Source organism: Muscardinus avellanarius (genome assembly GCF_963383645.1).
Source record: "Muscardinus avellanarius genome assembly, chromosome: 15".
Taxonomy (NCBI): domain Eukaryota; kingdom Metazoa; phylum Chordata; class Mammalia; order Rodentia; family Gliridae; genus Muscardinus; species Muscardinus avellanarius.
The window spans coordinates 36,918,945-36,932,327 of record NC_137801.1 but is presented as its reverse complement, the minus strand read 5'-3'; the positions used below and the strand labels follow the sequence as shown (position 1 = coordinate 36,932,327).

General features: G+C 53.0%; 2 protein-coding genes across 2 annotated transcripts in view; both read left to right on the top strand.

Moving 5' to 3' along the window:
• The window catches only part of THADA (THADA armadillo repeat containing), a gene marked incomplete at both ends in the record, with an annotated part of 379,586 nt that extends 376,928 nt beyond the window's left edge, over positions 1 to 2,658 (top strand). Inside the window, 2 exons of the mRNA XM_080711248.1 lie at positions 1,137 to 1,306; positions 2,320 to 2,658. Coding sequence (XP_080567374.1) covers positions 1,137 to 1,306; positions 2,320 to 2,658 — 509 coding nt within the window. The remainder of the gene's footprint in view (positions 1 to 1,136; positions 1,307 to 2,319) is intronic.
• Positions 2,659 to 6,900: 4,242 nt separating this feature from the next.
• On the top strand, positions 6,901 to 8,604 carry ZFP36L2 (ZFP36 ring finger protein like 2; the record flags this gene model as incomplete). The annotated part of the gene is made up of 2 exons (XM_080711136.1): positions 6,901 to 7,036; positions 7,393 to 8,604. The coding sequence occupies exons 1-2, from the start codon at positions 6,986 to 6,988 to the stop codon at positions 8,602 to 8,604; spliced, it is 1,263 nt and encodes a 420-aa protein (XP_080567262.1). The 5' UTR covers positions 6,901 to 6,985.
• Between the last annotated feature and the right edge of the window lie 4,779 nt (positions 8,605 to 13,383).

Below are 13,383 nucleotides of genomic sequence, written 5' to 3'. Positions count from 1 at the left end.
TGAGGCAGGAGAGGTGGATTTGGAGGAGCTGAGGGTTGGACAGAAGCACGTCACTGAGAAGCAGGTGTTGGTTCAGGAGGCATCAACAGAGGTCTGTGTGGCTTGAGGCCTCCTGCAGGTCAGGAAAGGAGGGGGGACATGTTGGCTGAAGTGTCAACACTCTGAGTCTCCAAGTCATCCTATATTTAGGACTGTCTGAGGCCAGTGAGGTAAGCGTTGGTTTCCCCGGGGCACCCCACTTTCTTCTTTAGCACCCCATTCTACTCTTTCAGTGCCCCACCCTCAGTCAACCAGGAAGTAAAGGGTCCAAAAAAGTGTTCTCCCCAAGATAGCAGCAAAATATGAGCAAAACCTGGGCCGCCATGGGCTTTGGGGTGGCCCATGCGCTACAAATGGCATTTACTATGTTGTTGTTGTTGAGGTGGTGGAGACTGAACCCAGGGGCACTCTACCACTGAGCTCCACCCCCAGCCCTTTTTATTGTTTATATTTTAAGACAGTTGCCTGGGCTGGCCCTAAACCTATGATCTCCCTGCTTTAGCCTCCTGAGTAGCTGGGATTACAGGCATGCACCACCGTGCCAGGCTGGTTTGTACACTTTTAAATGGTTGTGAAAGACCAAAAGAATAATATTTTGTGACACATAAAATTCAAATTTCAGCATCCATAAATACAGTTTTATTGGAACACAGCCATCTGTTTATATATACCATCCATGGCTTCTTTGGGCAGGGTTGGATAGTTGTGACAGAGCCCTCCTGCACGAGGAAGACTGTGCCACCGTCCTGCTGCATGGTGCTGAGACACTGTGTTTCATGTGCCCAGAAGCCTTGGCTTCAGAGGAAGGGCTAGACCACCAAATCCAGTCACTGTGCTGGCCCTGCGTGCGGGCACTGGCTGGGGGAGCCTTTTTGATCCATCCAGTTACACTACAGTGGCCAAGGGAAGAGAAATGTCTGGTCCAGGAGGCGGGGCAGTTTTTGTGTACCCTGTACGTGGCAGATGCATGAAGATGGTGGGATTTAGGCCATGACTCATTCTAGAACACAGATCCCCAAAGTCGAAGATGCCGCCCCAGGCTGCAAGTGCATTCCCCTGCACAGTGTGTTCACAGCTCGCCTCTCCCCTCTCTGCAGAATTTGCCTTCTGCCAGGTCGATGCCTCCATCGCGCTGACCTTGGCCCTTGCTGTCCTGTGCGACCTGCTCCAACAGTGGGGCCAACTGGCCCCCGGGCTGCCCATCCTGCTGGGTTGGCTGTTAGGAGAGGGGGATGACCTCATGGGCTGCGTCGAGAGTGCACATCAGGTAATCCTGGGGACTTGGGGAGCTGGGAGGCGGCCAGGGCTCGATGGGCCTTGATGGGCCTGGCGGACTTGCCAGTGCTTCTGAAAGTCAGAGTGCAGAGCAGGGGCGACATGTTGGTGCTGCTGTGGGCTCTGGGGACACTGTTGCACTCACTTCTGGTGCCCCGGTAGCAGCCTTAGGTCAGTGGGTGAGGGAACTTTTAAAGAAACTTCTTGGATGTTGGGCGTGTAATTGCAGATAATGCTCATCAGTCAGCCTTGGCATTACACGGGGCTCCCCATAATCAGGTCTGAGGGTGAAGCTTTTTCAGAGAATTAGGGTCCTTCCAGGGAACTTGCAGCTTGAAAAAAACTATTCATTAGCCTGGGAGGGAGGAGCACACACACACACAGGGAAACCGAGGACCATGACTAGCAGCAGAAGCATCTTGAGAATGGAAATGCAGACCTACAGTTGTGTCCCTTGCTTGGCCATCTTGGCATCCCCAGAAGGCCAAGAGTTCAAAAGCAGCCTGTGTACAGCAGATGAGGAGACATGACAAAGTGCGATAAAATGGCCTTGAAAACCTGCAGCATTATGGAATCGGGTCTCGTACTCAGCGAGCCTCCTGTGCTTGGTAATTCTTTGTTCTTTGATCTGCCCCTGTGACTTTCCCTTCCTCCCTCCTCTCTGGTTTCTCCAGTAGGTCTGGGGCTCACTCCCTCGTTGAGGTCCCTTTTCCTGCTTCAGGCCCCCAAAATATCTTGGCTTAGAACTACAAACACATCTTTATCAAAGGTCATGTTAAGTCTGGGGGGAAAAAAAATTCCTCTCTGGTGGAGAAGTACAAGGAGTGAAAATAGAAGGTGACCTTCAAGGCTGCAAGTGGTGTGTGTGGGTGTTGATGGGTGGGAGTGGGCCCTCTGTCTGGTGGGGGAAGGGCCACACCTCGCATCTGGCAGGACTTTGCTTGGTCTGACAGGCCTGTCAGCATGCCCTGTGAGGTTGATTTTGAGTGTTTTCATTTGATGCAGGGGGAGGAAGACTACCTGTTTGAAAAATCAGAAGTCAACTTTTGGGCAGAGACGCTGACCTTCGTGAAGTGCCTCTGCAGGCAACTCTTCTGTCTCCTCAGCAAGTCTGGCTGGAGTCCCCCTGACTCGGAGTGTCTCACCCACCTGCAGAGGTCTGTGTCAGAGCAGCGCCCACTCCTCTCTCAGCTCTTCAGAGAGCTTCCTTCCCCTGCTCAGTTTTTGAAGACCGTGGAGTTCACAAGACTGCGCATTCAGGAGGAAAGGACTTCGGCCGTCCTGAAGCTGCTAGCCTTTCTGGAAGGAAAAGAAGGAAAAGAGCCCCTGTGCTCAGAGACATAGACTCTCCTGCAGAAGCACTTCAGTTCACTCCCAAGAACACACCATGGTGAAGACTTTGATGCTGGGCATGGTGGATCCAAGTCCCAGGCCAGCCTGGACAATTAACAAGACCCTGTCTCAGAGTAAAATGGAAAAAGGGCTGGAGACGTAACTTAGTGGTAGAGTGCTTATCTAGCATGTTTGAGGCCCTGAGTTCAGTACCCATTACGATGGGGTGGGAGGGGGAATTGGAGTAGAGACTGTGGATTATTAGTCCACCAAATACACAAGAAACATGTGTAACATAAACTTGAGTTCTTTCCATTTATTTGTGTGAATCTAGGCTTCTGTCACTTCCTATGGAAGGATTTTTCTTCAGTCCACTCATTCAAGGTAGCCTGCTTTATCACAGCCACTATAGGAAGTGAGGCTACCATGTTGAATATTTACTCTGTTCTCAAGTGCAGGCTCCTAAAGGCCTGAATTAGCCTTTTCTGTCCCCCAAGAATGCTAAAGTCCAGCCACATCTGCCCTATGTTTTCTGTGAATCGACTATGCAGAATTGGCTTTAAATACACATAGAACACACACAAATCCCATTTTTGTGTGTAGGGAATAAATTAGCAGACAAACAGCCCATTTGGTCAGATTTCTAATTCCGATTTCATTTTAGCAAAGCAGAAATGTTCCAAACATTGGATCCTGGGAAAAGTAAGGATCAAACTCATGCAAATAATTTTGCTTTTATTATCTGAATGTATAAGCCTATACACTCCATCCTAATTACTAAAAGGTCCATTCAGAGGCCCTCCTGTCTCTCCCCAAAATATGTGCTAATGCTTCAGCCTGATTTTGCCACCCAGTAGAAAGCACATAGTCTTGGCTTTTAGAATGAACCTGGGAAAAGGAGAGCCAAAACAAATGACTTACTTAACACACCGTTCACCAGCTCGTGCTTGGTGGCAGTGACACGGTTCTCAATTATGATGCCAAGAAACTCATTTGTCCATTTCAATGATTTAATCTAGAAACCTGCCTTTCCAAGCACAGCCTAGCCAGCTTCTTAGATCCCCAGCAGGTGGCGCTCTTGCATACATTTTGCTGCAGGCCTCCTACTTCTTGGGGTTGCCATTTAATTTATACTTTCAGTTATCTTGAGATTGTAGCTTGGATGGATCATGGACTCATCTACATTCATTTTTCATCTTAGTTATCTAAAAAGGCCATTTCAGTCATAACGTGTACATGTGTAGTGTCTGTAAATATTTTTAAATACTTCTCAGGTGAGTAATCACTTAGAATTATTTTATGTTTGAAGATCTGAAGGCACTGGTTAGAGACAGGAATTCAGTATGGCCATTCCCTACTGCTAAAAAGCTGAGATTTCAAATGTAATTTGTCTCTGTGAGAGAAAACCACCTAACCCTAAAAACACAGCTACTGTAAGTATAAAGAAAGGGCTCTGTAGGAAGAAGAAAGAAGTTAATTCAGTGTCCAAAGATTCGTCCTAAAGAGAACAGGAAATTCCTTGGGTGGTTTTGAAACCATTCAGCCCCAAATGTGGTTTTTGTGATCCTGAATTAATTACCTAGCCAGGCATCTGTGTAGCCCACACCTGATGGAGAGTTGCCAACCCAACACTTCTTTTTTGTTCTGAGACCTAGCTGGTGCGAAGTCAGGGACCAGTGCCGTGATGTGGTGATAACAGAATAGTTCTAAACAGGGGCCCAACAAAACTCCACTCATTGAAAAGGTGGGTATTCCTCTCCCCCCCCCCATATAAAGTGAAATAAAATCAATTATGTAACAGTAAACCTATTTTACACTAGCAGGTACTCTGAACCAAATCAGGAACCAGAACATGTTTACATGTTATCTCCAGAGTCCTTCCAAGTCTGCAAAGTAGGTGTTCTCGCTGCTGTTGACTGGGAATAACCCCAGATTTTGATCTTGGCTGGCTGTGGCTAGCCCGGGAGGGAGGGCAGGAGGGACAGATGCTTCCATTGGTTTTGCATCTGAAATCTTGTCATTCACCTAATAGCAGTGGCCAAGTAACTGGTTGCTTCACACTTTACTGATGCATTCCTGGAAGAAACCTGGAAGACCCTACTGTCAGGGGCTTAGACTCTCATGTGTGAAGTCATTCCAACAAAGACTGAAACAGCACCAGCCAGTTAGCCAGCCCTGTCTAGGGGACTGTGCAGGGTGGGTAGAAGAGTTAGCATCTTCTCTCCTGAAGGTCACTACCTACTCTGGCTCTAATCTCTACCGGCTAAGATTTGTGTGACCCCTACTACAGTATCCATGTTTTTGTGTCGCTCCATCCATCTGGCCATGGCCCAGAGGCCCAAGTTCCTCCATCATATGCTTTGCCAATTTATTTTAGTGCACAAGATGGTTTGTACTTTATCTTTTAAACACCCATCTTGGATATCTCATTTGTACTTGACAAAGGTGAGGGATGAGTAAAGGAAGAATTTTATCTTTGTTTTACAAGGAAACCCAAGTACCAAAGAGATTATGTGATTTGCCTGACCTCATGACTTAGCAGGGTCTGTAGCTCCAGCCCTGCCCTGGACTCTAGCTCCTTGGGCAGTAGAGACATAATAGTGGTAGGAAGTGCGAGCTGGACTCTAAGCAGTCTGTTGGCTGAGTGACAAGCCTCCTTCCCTTCCAGGCAAGTTAACTGACAGCCTGCTGAGTGCAAGCTGACTAGGAAGATCAATTCGGGAAGGGGGTGGAGGTGGAGCTTCCTTCCCTGGCAGGTCCTTGAACCTTCCACTTAGGCGGCTGGAGCTATGGGGGGGGGGATCGTGGGCCAGGCTCCCAGCTTTTTGGCAGCCAGTATAGACTAGAGGTGTCCAGTACCAGATTCCAGATAGGGGCTGTCAGCGGCGTTAGCCTCACTGAGCGCTAGGTGGGGGTGTCTGCCCGGTCCCCAGACTGGAGCGCGCGGGGGGGGGGGGGGGGGGCGATTGGCAAAGCCTTATTTCCCAACTTAAACTGCTGGGGTGTAACAGAGTGCCCCCACCTGGGCGGAGGGTCAACCAATGGCTGACCCTGCAGTACAGTACGCGCGGTGCCTCACGGCGGGAGAGAGAAAGGGCTTGGAGGGCGGGCAGGCCACGGCTGCGCTGGGCGGGAAGCCTTGGCCGGCAGCTGCACCCCAATTCCCGGGAGGATCGGCTGACTGAAGGGGTAGAGGAAGTTGCCTCCATGCCTGCGCTGCTCTCCCGGCTTCCCCACCCCACCCCGGTCTTCTGAGTCGGTTCCCCGCCCCGAACGCCCCGCGCCACTCCGCGCCTTTGGCCCAGGCTCAAGGTCTTGTGATGTGATTAGTAAAGCCAGTGCCTTGTCCTCAGACACTCAGCCCTGCCCGGCAGGCCCAGGCTCTCAAGCGCTGTTTACTGAGCCTGGGCGGGGACAAGGGCGGAGAAACGAGCCCGGGCTCCTCGGCTAGACTGCAGCGCTGCCGCCCGCGTGGCCTTTCCCGCCCCCACCCCCACCACGTGCAGCCAGGCCGAAGCAGCCGCCTACGGGGACCCAGGCCCGGGGCCCCTGCCTCTCGTCCGCAGAGCTCTTTGCCAACCAGCCAGCCACGTCTCGGGGACGGTTGCGTTATTCTTGCCTTTTGCAATTCCCGCGCCCAGTACAAAACCCGAGGGTGAGAGATAAAAGCTGCCCCAGTCCGCCTAGCAGGATCGGGCGGGGAAAGACACGTCCAGGATTGCAGAACCCCGGCCACGCTCAACGTGCCGGGGCTTTCCAACACCGCAGCCCCAGGCGAGGAGGAGAGCGGCATCTTCCCGCCGCCACCCCGCAGGACCCGAAAGGGCCGAGCTCCGCGCGCCGCCGGAGCGCCCGGGCGGCCGGCCCCGCCCCGCCGCCCCGCCCCGCCCCCTCCTGCCTAGGAAAAAAATTGGCGGCGGCCAATGGGCGGCCGGGAAGGCGCCTGACGTCCGCGGGCCGGCGGGCGGCGTTGCCTGGAGACCCCGCGGGTCAGCGCGCTGTCCCCTCCCCCGGCCCGCCCGGCGCGGCGGCGGCGGGGCTCTATATAGGGCGCGCGCTCGCGGGCCCCGAGTTCCAGCAGTCCGCGAGCGGCCGGCGGCTCCGCGCGGGGGGCGGGCCGCACCCGGCAGCAGGGCGCTCGCTCCCTCCTCCCCCACCCCGCGCTCGGGCACCCTCGCCGGCCACGCCGCCGCCCTCGCTCCCTTCCCGCTCCCGGCAAACTTTCGGTCCCTCCCGCCCCTCGCCCGTTATTCGTCGTGGCTCGAGCTCGGCCGCGCCGCCCCGAGGGCTCCTCCCAGCCTGCCCGCCTGCAGCTGCGACCATTACAGGACCCAGAAACATGTCGACCACACTTCTGTCGGCCTTCTACGACATCGACTTCTTGTGCAAGGTACGCGGGGCGCGGGGCGCGGGGCGGCGGCGGCAGGCGGGAGCCCCCGAGCCCCGGCCCGGCTCTCCGCGCCGGCTCTCGGGGACCCCCTCCCTGCTCCGTGGCTTTTCTGCGGGGCGGGTGCCGGAGTTTGCAGGAGTGTGTGCTCTGCGCCTCGTGGGCGGGGAGACGGGCGGAAGGGAAGGAGGGAGCCGGAGCTGTGGAGCTCCGCCGCGGCCCGGCGCGGGACAGGCTTGCGCCGCGCCCTCCCCGCCGCCCCGGGCCGGGGGCCGGGGCCAGGCCGAGTCCGCCGCGGCGGGCAGAGAGGGGCCCGCGGCCGAGGCGCCCGCCTCACCCTTCCCCGCTCCCTCCGGCAGACCGAGAAGTCCCTGGCCAACCTCAGTCTGAACAGCATGCTGGACAAGAAGGCCGTGGGCACGCCCGTGGCCGCCCCCGGCGCGAGCTTCGCGCCCGGCTTCCTCCGACGGCACTCGGCCAGCAACCTGCACGCGCTGGCGCAGCCCGCGCCCGCCGCCGGCGGCTCGCCCAAGTTCCCGGCCGCCGCGCCCTTCGCGCCGCTCAAGGAGCCGTCGGGCGGCGGCGGCGGCGCGCTGCTCGGCAAGGACGGCAAGTTCCGGGACCGCTCGTTCAGCGAGAGCGGCGAGCGCAGCCAGCACCTCCTGCACCTGCAGCAGCAGCAGCAGCAGCAGAAGGGCGGCGGCGGCGCGCAGATCAACTCCACGCGCTACAAGACCGAGCTGTGCCGGCCCTTCGAGGAGAGCGGCACGTGCAAGTACGGCGAGAAGTGCCAGTTCGCGCACGGCTTCCACGAGCTGCGCAGCCTCACGCGCCACCCCAAGTACAAGACGGAGCTGTGCCGCACCTTCCACACCATCGGCTTCTGCCCCTACGGGCCGCGCTGCCACTTCATCCACAACGCCGACGAGCGGCGGCCCGCGCCCGCCGCCGACCCGCGCGCGCTGCCCCCCGGCCTGGCGCGCGAGCCGCGGCCCCGGCTGCACCACAGCCTCAGCTTCTCGGGCTTCCCGTCGGCGCCGCACCAGCCCGCGGCCGCCGAGCCGCCGCCGCCGCCGCGCTCGCCGCCGCCGCCCGCCGCGGGCTCGTCCTGCTCGTCGTCCGCGTCGTCCTGCTCCTCGGCCTCCGCGGGCGCCGCGTGCTGCGCCTCGGCCTCGGCCGCGCTGCTGTTCGGCGCCGAGGACCTGCTGGCGCCCGGGCCGTGCGCCGCCTGCGCCGCGGGCGCCTTCGCCCTGGGGCCCGAGCTGGGCGGCCTGCTCGCGCCGCTCGCGCTGCAGACGCCCGGCCTGGCCGCCGCCGCCGCCGCCTACTACCGCGGCCCGCCGCCCGCGCCCGCGCCGCCCTCGCCGCCCTTCGGCCTCGCGCCGCCGCGCCGCCTGTCCGACTCGCCCGTGTTCGACGCGCCCCCCAGCCCCCCGGACTCGCTGTCGGACCGCGACAGCTACCTGAGCGGCTCGCTGAGCTCGGGCAGCCTCAGCGGCTCCGAGTCGCCCGGCCTGGACCCCGGCCGCCGCCTGCCCATCTTCAGCCGCCTGTCCATCTCCGACGACTGAGGCCAGAGGGCGCCCGAGAGGGACAGGCGGCGGCCGGGCCCCGGGAGCGCCGCGGGCCGCGAGCACTTGGACTCGAACTCCGGGCCGGGAGGGCCCCACCCTCCCCTTCGGTTCTCCCTCGTTTTGTTTATTATTATTATTATTATTTTTATTATTATTATTATTATTACGCAAAGTTTCATTCTTGTTGAGCGAAAACAAGCCAGCGAACTTTTTGTATCGATGAACAAAATATTCACAACGGGGCAGTTGTGATGCGAATAGAACAAACAAACAAACAAAAAGAAAAAACCAAACACTTAAAACTTTTTTAGGTCTCCAGTGAGTTTGGGACTAGGAAAAAAATCATCCCAGCACCAGCAGCTACCAACCGCCATTCCGTCTCTTCACTTGAAAGGCATTAGTTAGAGTCCAGATGTGGGAACGCCTATCTTGAAAGAAGTTCCTAATTGTTTGTCTCAGACCAGTGTAAACAAACGGCCGGCCACCACCTTGCTAAACTCTTAAAGCTTTTAGAATCTAGTATTCTGCCAAGAATATGCCTTGATAATAGCCCTCCGCCCCATAGGTTTGGGGAGGGGGTCTTTTTTGTTTGCTTTTTGTTTTTAACAAAATGGTCTATGTCTGGGGGAAGAAAACACACCCTTGCATTCCAAAGTCATACTGGTTTCATTGCCACCACTTCCTGGAAGTTTAGTTTAAAACCATTTTGTCTGCTCTGTCTGGAAGCCTTGGGCAGAGCTTAGTTTGTAACTGTTGGGGAATAACTGCTGAATTTTTAGCTGTTTTGAGTTGATTCGCACCACTGCACCACAACTCAATATGAAAAAAAAAAACTATTTAACTTATTTATTATCTTGTGAAAAGTATACATTGAAAATTTTGTTCATACTGTATTTATCGAGTATGATGAAAAGCAATAGATATATATTCTTTTATTATGTTAAATTATGATTGCCATTATTAATCGGCAAAATGTGGAGTGTATGTTCTTTTCACAGTAATATATGCCTTTTGTAACTTCACTTGGTTATTTTATTGTAAATGAGTAAAAAATCTTAATTTAAGAGATTGTATGTAATATTTATTTCATTAATTTCTTTCCTTGTTTACGTAAATTTCAAAAGATTGCATGATTTCTTTACAGAAATCTATCTTGATGCTGTGGAAGTAGTTTGAGGAATATCTTATGAGTTTTCTTAGAATGTATAATGGTTGTAGCCCATCCAACTTTAAAGAAAAAAAAGAATGACCACATACTTTGCAATCAGGCTTACATGTGGCATACTTTTCTAGTTCCAACTTTGTAACTAGCAAAAAAAATGTTTTGTTTGCTAATTCCACCAGTTCTACTGTGACATACTCTTGGGTATCCAGACATGTAGCAATAATGGGGGGGGGGTCTCTCACAGTGCCTTCAGAAGGGCCCGAACTTGCCTTAAATCTTCCTCAACCAAATAAGTATTTTGTTTATTAGTGCTTGAGAGAATTTGAATGTAGGATGGGTTCAACTGCACAAAAGGAAAAGATTTTTACCACTTTTTTTATATAGCTATAAAGTGAAAAGGCCATCTCTTAGCGCTGAAATGGTATATAGTACATGAATATGCCTTGTTTAATTACAGAAAATTCCAAAACTTGTACTATTTTTTTCCATGTAGAAAGGCAGGAATGTCTCCCAAGCTTTCCTGGACATCGGATGAATGAGCAGTAGCTTAGTTTGTTTGCGTGTAGGTACAGTTGGAGCACTATGTATGTACTCTTCTGAACTATGACAGAAGTAGGGTTTTGAATGTAACAAGATAAGTCAACTTGAGTTGTAATATATTTTGGGGAATCAGTTCACTACAAATTGTGACTGTAAACATTGTACTGTAAATGTTTTGTAGTTTTCCCCCAATAAAATTTTTGGGAAAAAAAATGCTTTTCTTACTGTGTAGCCTTTTTTTTTTTTTTTTTTTTTTTTTCTTGGAAATGTCTAGCTTCCCGTGGCCTCGTCGGGCATCAGCCAGGTCTCGGAAAGGTAGGGAAAGGATGTGGGCAGTTGGCAGAGCTTAGGCTAAGAGCCTGCATTTACTTGTTACCTGTATTTATTTTATAACAGGTTCTTTTAGCTGAAAGAAAATGTAATTATTTGGACTGTCAAGGGCATTAGTTAGCTGTTCCCTTTGGTAATGAGATGCATCCCAATGTTGGCTAACTGGCTGGTGGCAGAGCCTGGCGGGAGACCTCAAGGGGTGTGGCCCTCCTGTGAGTCACCCGGCAGATCACGTGGCCGCTGTGGCAGCTGAAGGTTTTTCTCTGGGACGCCAGGCCCGCAGTGGCCCACGGGGCCTTAAGAAGGCTGAGCTGGAGGTGGAGGTTTAGGCCTGGCGTGGGGAACTGGGATTTTGCCTGGACTTTGGAAAGCCCGATTGTGTCCTTGTTCCGAAAAGACAGGAAGGAAGATTAAGCAGGTTAAACTTATATCTGGATGGTGTTTGTTTATGCAGGAAATTTCTCCAGGAGTGAGCAAATACAAGTTATTTATGCAAAGGAATTAGTGTCTGGGCTTTAGAGAACCTTACGAGGCCAGAAAGCAAATTCAAGCCCAGGCCCCTAGAAAAAGGAAGAAAAAAGGCTGCATCAGTTCCTGCTGGTTCTCAAAACAGTTGACCAAACTCTTCCTATGGTGACTCGGGCATGTTCCTACTTTTAAACATTTTAGAAACAAAGTCGGGTTCATAAATCAATTCATGTTTTTCCTTCATCTGCTCCCCCACCCGCTGCCTCCACATGCACGCACACACAGTTCAGACACTTTTTCCAAAGTAGGTAAGAGATTTAGCAATAGTTTGCTTTCTTATCAACAACAGCTGGGCTCTATCAGCCAATCCTTGCATCCCCTCTCGCCGGCCCTGCTTTAGCCAGGGCCTCCTGTGACTCACAGCTGAGCAGGGAGGGGTGGGGGTGTCTGGTTGGATGCGCCAGGCCCGGGCAGCTGTTTCACGTTAAGGATGATGGCGCTGGTGTGCACTGGAGCGTTTTGGTGCTTGGCGCTGGATGCCAAATGGGATGGGGAGCAGTTTCAAAGTTCTCCCAGATGCTGGGCCTCAGCAGCAGGGGAGGGGAGGGGAGGGGAGGGAGAGCCTGAGGCCAAAGAGGCTGGGTGAAGACCCTCTAGCTCCCTGGCCTCCACGCCATAAAGAATGTGCAATGAGGAGGAAATGTCTAAAATGTGGTGCTATTTAGACCAAGCTACATTTCAAAGGCTTTGTTTCCACTTCATTCCCAAACTTATTTTTCTAAACAAGTACTTTTGATCAGCTGGAATGTTAGGCTTCTTTATGGGGTAAGCCACATTCATTTTTTTAAAATGTTGTGTTTGAAAGCCCAACTGCTAGGATCTGAAGTTTTATGTTTTAGACCCAGTGGAGCGTGGAAAGCAGGGGGATCATTCACAAATTTCCTCTTGCTGCACATCAATGGAGAGACCAGGTCATTGTCCTGCACTGTCTGGAATTAACAGCAAACAGCTCAACTAGTGCTTGACCATCCTCAGGATAGTTTCCTTGTAAATTCAGGAAACAGAAGTAAAACTTGCAAGTAAGGACAAACCAAGATTCCCACCACAGGCTGGGGAGTGGAACTAAAACTAACTGTGGCCCTGAGGCTGAGTCGGGACAGAGGTCTCTGGGCAGGTCGTGGTCAGTGAAATTGAGTGCAAAACGTGATGGTATTTTTGTGTCTTCACGGTGGCTTTTCCACTGACTTTTTGAAGACCAAGGTTTTTGTTTGTTTGGTGGTACTGGGGTTGAAACCCAGGGTCTTTTCTACCTCCGGGCTATACACCCAGACCCATTTTATATTTTATTTGGAAACAGGGTCTCACTAAGTTGCTGAAAGCCTCACTAAGTAACTGAGGCTGGCTTCGAACCTGTGTGATCCTCCTGTCTCAGCGTGCGCCACCACGCCCAGTTCACGTTTTTTGGGTTTTTTTTTAAGCATCCCAGTTAGCATGTGCAAACTTCTAAATTATTTCAGAGAAAGAATGTGTGCATGTACATAATTTCCTCTCCTCACAACTGTCTGAATCTATTGCTGGATATATAAAAGAAAGAAGGGGAGACAAAAAAAAAAAAAAAACATTGAGAAAGCCATTGCTCTGTTCTGGCCCATGGGAATAGATGGAGGATTGTGAGTCCTGCCACAGCTCAGGAACCCGGGTGACAGAGCCGGGCCTGGTGAGCCCCTGATGCAGGAAAGACAAGCAGGCGTAGGTAGCTCTTTGGCTGCCAAGTCTGGCCCAGCACAAGGATGTTCTGCTAAAAATCAGAAAAACCCCAGGGTGGACATGTGCAGAGAGAACCCCCCCACCAGAAGTCAATGAAACTTTGGAAGGGAGCCATCCCGGGGCACCCACTGCCAGTTTTGCTTATGTGCCGAGGGAGGGCAGATGTGACTTACCCAGCTTTCCTGAAACCGGAAGTTGGGTCTCTGCACCGCCCTTGGAGGCTGCCCAGCTGCTGGGCTAAGACTGGTCAGGCTTACCTCAGTCAGGCAGGGCCCAGGCTGCTCTTCACTGTTACCTTATTTCATAGTATTTATTATTTCTTGTCCACTCCAGGGGGAGGTTCAGAGCTGGAGGCAGGGGCAGTTCCAGTCTGTGCTTTTGGCTTGGCCAAAGGGGAAGGGGGAGAGGATGGGAGGGGAGGGTGGGCTCTGGGCCAGGTGGCCAGACAGGCCTTTTCCAGGGGAGCCCTGAGGGGAGGAGAAACCTGCAGGAGGAGGCCAGGCGGG